Below are 9,712 nucleotides of genomic sequence, written 5' to 3'. Positions count from 1 at the left end.
TCGGTGCGTTTCAGTCCGGAAGGCTGAGGGGCCGCGGCTGGGTTGAACGTTGTTAGCAGAGGTCGCTGAGTGGGCCTGTGGCGAGGTGGGTTGGGGCTTCCGGCACCATGTCGAGGCAGGCGAACCGTGGCACTGAGAGCAAGAAAATGGTAACTTGGAGCGTGTGACTTCGGCGGGCGGGGCAGAATGGAGGCGTTCTGGGGAAGGGGTCCGGCGTGGAGCGCAGTTGGGAAAGGGTCCTCCTTTGAGCTCCGGGAGGAGGTGGTTCCGCTGGAGGCAGGAGGCGCAGGTTGGTGGGCTGAGAGGGGAGCGTCCCTCCGGGGGCGGCCCGGGCCCGGGGCCGGTTGGAGGGCCGCTGGAGTGGCTCAGAGACTCCTCCCCCCCGCCTGCGAGCAGCAGAGCAACTGTGTGCTTAGAGCAACTGTGCGCTAGGCCAACAGCAGCGACGGTAAGAACAGTCGTGGGCACCTATTACCCCGTGTGTTAGGCCCTGGGCCAGCCACTTTCCGTATATCATCTCACTTAATCCGCGAAGTAATCCTCTCAGATGGAAGCAGTTCTGTTACTTTACTGTTTTTCTTTACTTTGTGTTAAATATTTCGTTATAAATTATATATTTAGTTGTATATTTTCAGTCTCCCCCATGAATATATAACCTCCGTGAGAGTAGGAATTTTTGTTCACTGCTCCATTCTCGGTAACTGAAGGATGCCTGGCACTAGGCCGTCTGCATTTATTGAATGAATGGCAGGAGGGTTTGGTGTGTCCTCTCATTCAGTTCCTACTGGTACCTACTTGGGGCTTGTCACATGATCCTCTTTGTAGCCACCTGGTTTTCACATGCTCCTTTCCTCTCTGCTTGGGGCGTCCCCACCTCCAGCAGAGGTCTTCCCTGTCAGCCCAATCTGCTGCAATCACCAGTCTTCTAATTGCTGTGTTCCCACTTAAACCTTTCAAGACTTCATGGTTTAATTTGCCCAAGTAACTAGAGCTCTGCTTTTCGTTTGTGCAAACAGTAACAGCCATTTGTCCAGCAAACTTTTCTTGAGTCCCAGCTTTATGGAAAGCTCTGTGCTAGGTGTTGGGGGAAATGCAGAGATGCAGTCCTAGTCCTTAATTCGAGAGGCACATAATCTATGAGAGAGTCAGAAAAATACCAACATAGGAGTATAGTACTGTCTAGGATTGAGTCCTGACTTCCCTGCTTACTTGTGTGACCTTGGGCAAGTTTATTCATTGTCCTAAATAACAGTTTCACCGGCTTTAAAATAAATTTTAAAAGGTAATATTAGTATCTATATCATAAGGATGTTCTGAGAATTAATTGAGGTAGATAATGCATGCAAAGCGATGTCCCAGGATGGTTCAATTCCGAGTCAGGGCACATGCCCAGGTTGCAGGCTTGATCCCTGGTGGGGGGCATGCAAGAGGCAGCTGACCCATGTTTCACTCTCACATCAATGTTTCTCTATCTTCCGCTCCCTCCTTTTCTCTCTCTCTCTAAAAAAAAAAAAAAAAAAAAGTATTTTTTTAAAAAGAAGAAAATAGTTGACACTCAGTAAATGTCAGCTAGCATTTTATTAGTAAAGATATTAGCCTTTATGTGTCTGCATAGTGTTTGGTTCTTGAATCTCGTGGACAATCAGGCCTGCCCTTCTTTTGTGTTGTGTTGCTAGTAACCCAACCCCAGCTGCTCAGGTGAATTACTACTTAACAGCAGCACTCAGAACCTCCATGACAGGAGTCTGGAGAGGAAGAGAGGTGGACTCTGTCCTGTTACTGACCTTCCTTCTCCAGCTGCTGGGGGCAGTCACACTAGATTACTTCTCTTGACAAAAATAGTAAGTGTGACCCTTTTAGCATTAGCTCCAAAAATCAGCCCCCTTTAAGGAGATTTGGTGTTTTTTGGGGGGTGCTAAGTAAAAACCTTCTGAAAACTATCAAGTGCACGAGCTCACCTGAGTGTAGGGCTTGACTTAGCTTACTCTGCTCAGGTTTTACCTGAAGTACTTGGAGATCACACTGGCTCTGAAACCACTCCTATGGTTTGTTGGTCTGCAAAGAAAGCATCTTCAAGTCCATTATCTCATTAGATCCTCCTAACAATCCTGTGACTAGCATGACACATTCTCCTGTTACTGTTTCTGTGTGAGAAGATTGAGGTTTCGTGAAGTGACTGACTTAAAGTCTCACATCTAGTAAGTGGCAAGCTCAGACCCAGAAGGAGGTCTTCTGACTACAACCCAGTATTCTTTCTACTCGCCTTATTGATTGCTATAAAGTTCTTTTTTAAAAAAAAAAATTTTATTGATTTTTTTACAGAGAGGAAGGGAGAGGGATAGAGAGTTAGAAGCATCCATGAGAGAGAAACATCGATCAGCTGCCTCCTGCACACCTCCTACTGGGGATGTGCCCGCAACCAAGGCACATGCCCTTGACCGGAATCGAACCCAGGACCCTTCAGTCCGCAGGCTGACACTCTCCACTGAGCCAAACCTGTCAGGGCACTACAAAGTTCTTTATGTGGATCAAGATCTCCTTTTTGAGCCTAATTCAGGGTGCTCTCTGACACCACACCACAGAGAACCAGTTTAAGAATAAAACTATCTACTATCTAAAAATATCTAATATCTACTTGAGTTCATACTATGCCCCGGGCGCTATGCAAGCATTTTATTGGAATCTCACAGTAACCTTGAAGGGCAGACAGTATTGTCATCATTGTACAGATGGGAAAACCTGAAATTCAGAGATATTAAGGAGTGGATTAGGGTCACATAAGTTGTAATGAGACAGTGCTCAACTATAAGAAGACTGCATCTCAGCCCTGGCCAGTGTGGCTCGGTTGGTTGGAGCGTGGTCTTGTGCACCAAAGGGTCGTGGGTTCAATTCCCAGTCAAGGGCACGTACCTGGGTTGCAGGTTCATCCCTGGCCCTGGTCGGGGTACCTGCAGGACATGACTGATCAATGTCTCTTTCTCTCTCCCCCTCTCCCTCCGTCACTTCCACGCTCTGAAATTCTGAGTCCTGCCATTAAAAAATTAATGGGAAAAATATCCTCGGGTGAGGATTAACAAAACAAAACAAAAAAAAGAAGAAGAAAACTGAGTCTTAGTTACTTAACCTGTTACCTGTAAAATGGGGATAAGTAAAGTTTTATAAATGTTAATGACCATTATTATTGAATATAAAGCAATTGTAAAGTAGAAGTGTTGCAGAAGAGATTCATATTTCTGTTGGGAGGGAGAATGTGGTGCTTATGATCAGGGAAGAAATTGAACTGGTTGAATAGCTGACCTTTAAGGTCCTGTGGAATCTTTTGTTACAAGGGTCACAGGACTGAAAACCCAGGTCTTCAGACTCTGCAAACTCCTCTATATTTCTCTTACTTCCTCCACAGTTCTCTTTGTTCACTTTTTTCTTAAAAAAAAAAAAAAAGTACTGGTTTTCAGAGAGAGGAAGGGAGAGGGAGAGAGACATTGATATGGTAGTGCAACATCGATTGGCTGCCTCCTGCATGCCCCCTACTAGAGTCTGCAACCTGGGCATATGCCCTGACTGGGAATCAAACTGGCAACCCTAAAGTGCACAGGACAGCCAGTGCCCAACCAACTGAACCACACCGGCCAGGGCTGTTCACTCTCTCATCACACTAGTCTCCTACCTGTTTCTCAGACATGGCAAGCATGCTCTCACCTGAGGGCCTTTACACTTTCCCAGGACTTTTCACCAGGATATTATCTTTATGGCTTATCCTTACTTCCTCCTGTTCTTTTATGTCATTTTAATGAGGCCTTCTCTGTCTACCCTATTTAAAATTGACATGAACAAAAAATAAATAAAATAAAATTGGCAGGAACATAAATACCCACTAATCTCCTTTTTGCTCGGTTTCCTCCACAGTACTTATCACTATCTGGCAAACCATATATTTTATTTATTCGGTTCATTATCTGTCTCTCTCCAATTACATAGTGCCTGGTACATAGTAAACATTGAATGACTCTTCTATACCACAGTCCCATTCCTATTTTTAAAGTATGAAGACCTTTAAGTTACATATTTATGTTGCAAATAGGCTTGGTTCACAATGGGAGGTGGAGACAGACCTGCAAATCAGAGGGTGCAGAGAGCTTGGGTCAGGGATCCCATTCCCACATCCCAGGAACGTTGATTCTGTGACCGCGCACTGATCTGTCTAGGACCTTGATTTTTCTCATCAGTAAATTGGGGGCTGTTGAATCTGTAAGGAGCTTGATAACATCATGATATGCTTGTTACTTGGCATCCTGGTGGGCTGAGGCTCTTGGAGTTTCTGTCCAAGGGCTCATTAATAATGGAAGGAAAGCTCTCTTGACTTAATGCAGCGATGCCAATTCTGTGGACTGGTTACTGCTGGATTGTCTCCATCCATTCATGCCCAAGTCATTCTAGTGCCAAACCTTAACCTGCCTAAAAAAATCATTCTCCTCAATAGCTTCTCTTGAATTGCCATAGTTGGTAAAAGGTCTCTTGGAGATACCCTGATCTGGCTGTTTTAGTTGAGTTCAAAGAACTTCCTAGTTCTGAAACTGATGCTCTTTGACTTCCTAGTGCAGCTAAATGTTTTGTTTTGTTTTAGGGGGGTTATTAATATTGCAGTTTTGGGGGACAGTGTATAGAATGAACAGTGGTTTAGAAGCTCTTGGTTTTTGTCCTCCAAAATTACTTTTGTCAATAATGAATGTTTGTCCTTAACCATTCTGAGTCTCAGTTTTCTCATCTCTAAAATGAGATTAATTCCTGCCCTCTCTGCTTTACAGAGTTATTGTGGAGTGGAAAATGAGGTGATGAAAAATAGAATACAGTATGTAAGCAAAAGGCGTTCATATATTATTCTTGCCATGGGGACGAGGTGAGGAGCACTGGGTCCTGAGAGCCTGGGTCTTAACTTGAGTTGGACTTTATTCCCCAGAATACTTAAAGACAAAACGATGCTCTGCTCCCAGTTTGACAAGCCTCCCTTCAGAAGGGAGTGGTTGAGTGGCAGTCTTATTTTTTTAGCCTCGTATCTATGTGAATCTATTGGTCCAAATATACTGTTAACATGTATCTCACTTTGTTTAATTCTGATAATGCCTTTCCCCCAACTTGCTGCTTTCATTCTATCTTTTATTAGTCTTTGGTTTTGTACTTCTTTTATTTATTTATTTATTTATTTATTTATTTTTAAATTTATCTTTATTGTTGAAAGTGTTACAGATGTCCCCCTCTCTCCCCCCATTGGCCCCTCCCCTGTTGCACTTCTTTTTACCTTCCACATCTCTCTATTTTTTGGTAGGAAGGTGACAGGATTCTTTATCTGAGAAAGAGTTTCTGTGATTTTTAACTGTGATTATAATAGGATCCAGTCCAGATACACAACAGAATGTGTTCCTTTCAGAATTATCCCCTTTCCTGGAAGCATTCTAGCTGTGTGTGACAGGGGACATTATTTTCCCAAGCCTTAGAAGAGGGCTATCGTCATGCGATGGACTTCATCTTAGACTTCCTTCTTCCCCATGGAGAGGGCTCCTTGGGTCCTCTGCTGTTCCTGGGTGGGGCCTTGGGAGTGGGGAGTCCCTCGGTCACATTTGCCAACCCACAGAGGGTAATTTGTAAATGTCTGCTTGGGTTTGCCTTTCACAGGAGCTAGGGAATGACTACTGCCCGCACACCGGATTCCGGTGACTGGAGCTTAGGCCTGGTAGCTGTAGTGGGGTTCTGGATGTGCAGAAGCCGACCTCGGTGTGTTGGAAAGTGCCTCTTACAGCCTGTTTTATAGTGGGTCTGGCTGCAGCCCTGCCACGTTGACCATGGCCAGCCAGATCCCTTGGCCCCTCCACAGGGGAGGATGTTCCCTCCCACCAGACACAATGACCTTCCTTTGAATCCTGACAGTTGCATTGAGGCCCATCCAGACTCTCACCAAACTTTCTCTTTTGTATGTCCTGACTGTGTTTTGAATCTCTTTTAGAGCTCTGAGCTCTTCACCCTGACCTATGGGGCTCTGGTCACCCAGCTATGCAAGGACTATGAAAATGACGAAGATGTGAATAAGCAGCTGGACAAAATGTGAGTGAGCTCCTCTGTGGGAGCAGCAAGAATGGGGCTCCCTAGAACATGAACCTACGTGGTCCTTTGGCATCCAGAACAGGGTGGTCACTCTTATAACCAACATTTTGGTTTCCACTGAGCTCATTTATTGGGATGTTTTGGAATTACCTCCATTTTCCTTTTACCACCAACAGCCTCATATACAGATATATAGCACTCAGATTCTCTAATATAGTCTGTTCTCTTGTTTCCTTCCCAGGGGCTATAACATTGGAGTTCGACTTATTGAAGATTTCTTGGCACGGTCAAATGTGGGGAAGTGCCACGACTTTCGGGAAACTGCAGATGTCATCGCCAAGGTCATTATCCTGGGTGGAAGGATTGCCTTTGGGAGGCACAGCTGACCACTCTTTGTCTCCCTTAGAGAGACCCTTAGCATTCCAAAAGATTAGTTAGGCAGCTGTTTGGGCCAAAGAAACCCTCCTGGTGGCTTGGGAATAGCACAGATTATGAAAAAGGAAGAGTAGTTGGGATGATCCCTATGTATTAAAGCCCCACTGAAATCAGAGTCAGGTGTGAAGATGTAGCAGAGTAGCATGGCAATTAGAAATACAGACACACCTGGCCTGGCTGGTGCGGCTCAAGGGTTGAACATCAACTTATGAGCCAGGAGGTCAAGGTTCAATTCCCAGTCAGGGCAGATGCCCAGGGGGCATGTAGGAGGCAGCTGATCAGTGATTCTCATCATAGATGTTTCTATCTCTCTCCCTCTCCCTTCCTCTCTGAAATCAATAAAAATATATATATATAAAAAAAAAGAATATACACACACCTGGCTTCATATTTTGGCTCCAATATTCATTAGTTCTTAAGTAACTTACTTTAACCTCTTTAATTACCAGTTACCTCATCTTTAAAATGAAGAAAATAAGAGTTTCCTCACAAGGTTGTTGTAAGGAGTAAATGGAAAAATGAATGCACTTAATGTAGTACGTATAGTAAATGTTTGCTATTAATAATATTAGTATTACATAATATTTCTCTATATAAAAGCCAGGTGACCTGAATGACAGAACAACTGGTCACTATGATAGCCAACTGGCCAGATTGGCCCCTTCCAACCTCCCTTGGCCCCTCCCCGCAGCTGGCCCCATCCCCGATTGCTCCCCCATTGGGGGTGGGGCCGGCTGATCTCCCAAAGCTCCTCCCCGCTGCCGGCCCAGCCCCAATGCTGGCGGGACCCAGGCCTCTAGTAGGATTAATAATAAGCGATAAAACACCTATAGAATTGTAGTGTCAGTTATCTTGCCCAAATCCAAGAGAGGGTCGACAGTGGAGAGTTTCGTGAGGGTTTGGAATTAGGAGGGTAGATAGAGGGAAGGCGCTCTTCAGAGTAATTCTGCCCCAGTGACCTGTATTCCCATTCAAAAAGAAGGGCTCAGACACAGAGGACAGGGCGGTGGGTTGGGGCCTCTGTGCACTCAGATGCTGGTTCAGGGCAGGCACCCTAATCAGAAGGCCAGTGCTTCCTTCCGCTACAAAGTGCAGCTGCACAGCAAGTTGTTGCCTGACTATATGATACCTTGAAAGAGAGGAGTGTGGAATTGTGCACAGATGCCTTTTTTTGCCCTGAATGCCTGAAGCTTCAATGTCTTGCAGAGCCACAGCTTTGTTCCTGAGTCACTTAGTTCCCCTTTGCCAGCCCATCGCCTTCCTATGTGCAGCCCCTACTGCTCTTCCCATGGTACTCTTGTGTGTCCCCTGACAGGTGGCGTTCAAGATGTACTTGGGCATCACTCCAAGCATCACCAATTGGAGCCCAGCTGGTGACGAATTCTCCCTCATTATGGAAAATAACCCCTTGGTGGACTTTGTAGAACTTCCTGATAGCCACTCATCCCTTATTTATTCCAATCTCTTGTGTGGGGTGTTGCGGGGAGCTTTGGAGATGGTGAGTACAGCTCTTTACCTTCTGGGACACCTGAATGTGGTAGGGGCCTGATAAATGCTTGAATGAATAAGAGGGAGAGGGAGAGAAGAAAGGCCTTTGGCTCACCTGGTACTTCGCTGCCTGGGATGGTGATGCTGCTGAGTATAAGGTACACGCTGGACGTCTCTACATGGTGACGATCCTCCCTGCTAGACTGAGACGGGGCTGTCAGCACCCAGAGCCCAGAACGTCCATTCCCAGGTTGGCTTATTTGGTGACAGTCTCACTTGGTGTGTTCTTTGCTAAGTCTCCTTATGGGCCAGGGCCACTGCCTTCTACAGGAGAACATTGGAATTGACAGCCTTGTCCTGTGGAAACCAGCCCCCTATTTTGGCTGCTGTGGATGAGCCAGTAATAGCCCTATCCCCAGAGGCTCCCTGAGGCTGTGGCTAGGCAGTCACCCTTCATTTCCCCACTGTCCCCCAGGTCCAGATGGCTGTGGAGGCCAAGTTTGTCCAGGACGCCCTGAAAGGAGATGGCGTGACAGAAATCCGGATGAGGTTCATCAGGCGGATTGAGGACAATCTCCCAGTTGGAGAGGAATGACCGTCCCCAGGACGTAGAGCTGCCAGCAGGAGCACTGGCTGGGATCTGAAAGCCTCAGTGCTCCCTCTGCCCTCTAGAACTCAGTGACTGTTGAACACGGATGTTATATATTCTATCCTTGTTTCCATTCTCCTGCTAGACTGTGATATAGTTCATTTACCCCACAAGTGTGTACATTCGGGAGGGAAATCCTTTGCTCCCTTTCCCTTCAAAGGGGTGGATGTAGTCACCAGTAGTTGGACTAGAAAGAGCTCAACCATTTTACATTCCTGTTTGAATTTCTGAAGCAAAACCCACTTTGACCCCTTAATAGGCAGGCCTGGCACATCTATCCCTGGGCCTTCAGAAAGCCATTGGAACCTGGCTGTGGGGGACCCAGGGTGGTGGGGCGGGGAGGGTGGGAGGGAGCTGCTAGCGGTGGTGTGACACATCTAGTGCCGCCAGGAGAGGGGAGCCCGTCATGCTGGAAACACTGACTTCTGGGAAGCCACCCAGGTCTCATTCCTCCCTGCTGTTTGGAGGCAACATCTCCTCTTTTTACAGAGGGTTCGTCCTTTTTTCTTACAAATTCTGCAATAAAGACACATTCTTGAGTGAAGTTCCAACCCTGTCCTGTTTTCTTTCTGCTCAGCCCTGGGAATTTTGTTACAATGGGCGAAGAGACCAGCTGAGTTCCTGGGCCCTGCCTTGATTTTATCTGTTCCTGATAGACCAGAGAGCCTGGGAAACCTGGGAGCAAACCAGGCCCCTTCAGAGTCATGTTTGGGTTTACTCTGTAGTAAAATATAGAAGCAGACCGTTCTCCCAGACATACCCTGGGCTCTTGGCCACCAATTCGGGATTTTGGCTTAAAAAGACCATGTAAACCCTGGTGTTGGGTACCATTTGTTGTATGCTTCCCGTGTGTCAGACTGCACTGAACTCTCTATCCATTATCTAGTTCACAGTAATTTCCATTTGTAGAGGGGAGGCCACAAGTTGCTCAAGGTCGGACAGCTAGTAAGTGGAGATGATAGGGTTCAAAGCCCCAGCCAAACTCCAAAACCTACGTTCTTAATGATAGCAGCGTGGGAGGAGGAGAGCAGGCCTGTGGCTTCCTCT

The 9,712-nt window shown here is 46.3% G+C and overlaps 1 protein-coding gene across 2 annotated transcripts; it reads left to right on the top strand.

The window, feature by feature from the left end:
• On the top strand, positions 1 to 9,209 carry TRAPPC3 (trafficking protein particle complex subunit 3). 2 transcript variants are annotated; one of them, XM_070404728.1, is made up of 5 exons: positions 1 to 149; positions 5,996 to 6,093; positions 6,335 to 6,434; positions 7,844 to 8,026; positions 8,492 to 9,209. In XM_070404728.1, exons 1-5 carry the CDS (start codon positions 108 to 110, stop codon positions 8,609 to 8,611), a joined length of 543 nt encoding a protein of 180 aa, XP_070260829.1. In that variant the 5' UTR covers positions 1 to 107; the 3' UTR covers positions 8,612 to 9,209. The 2 variants fall into 2 exon arrangements, with proteins under 2 accessions (XP_070260829.1, XP_070260830.1); XM_070404729.1 differs by having other exon boundaries at positions 10 to 85.
• Positions 9,210 to 9,712: the final 503 nt, after the last annotated feature.

This window comes from Myotis yumanensis, unplaced genomic scaffold (assembly GCF_028538775.1).
Source record: "Myotis yumanensis isolate MYYU_CA2020_CCGP unplaced genomic scaffold, mMyoYum1.0.hap1 SCAF_2, whole genome shotgun sequence".
Classification (NCBI taxonomy): Eukaryota; Metazoa; Chordata; class Mammalia; order Chiroptera; family Vespertilionidae; genus Myotis; species Myotis yumanensis.
Note: the sequence above shows the minus strand (reverse complement) of the source record. Positions and strands in the feature narration are given on the sequence as shown.

Excerpts from the sequence above, each read along its gene's own strand:
- TRAPPC3 (XM_070404728.1), top strand. The coding sequence starts at position 108 with ATGTCGAGGCAGGCGAACCGTGGCACTGAGAGCAAGAAAATG. Across the intron at positions 6,094-6,334 it reads AATAAGCAGCTGGACAAAAT|GGGCTATAACATTGGAGTTC; the intron begins GTGAGTGAGCTC and ends TTTCCTTCCCAG. Across the intron at positions 6,435-7,843 it reads CTGCAGATGTCATCGCCAAG|GTGGCGTTCAAGATGTACTT; the intron begins GTCATTATCCTG and ends GTCCCCTGACAG.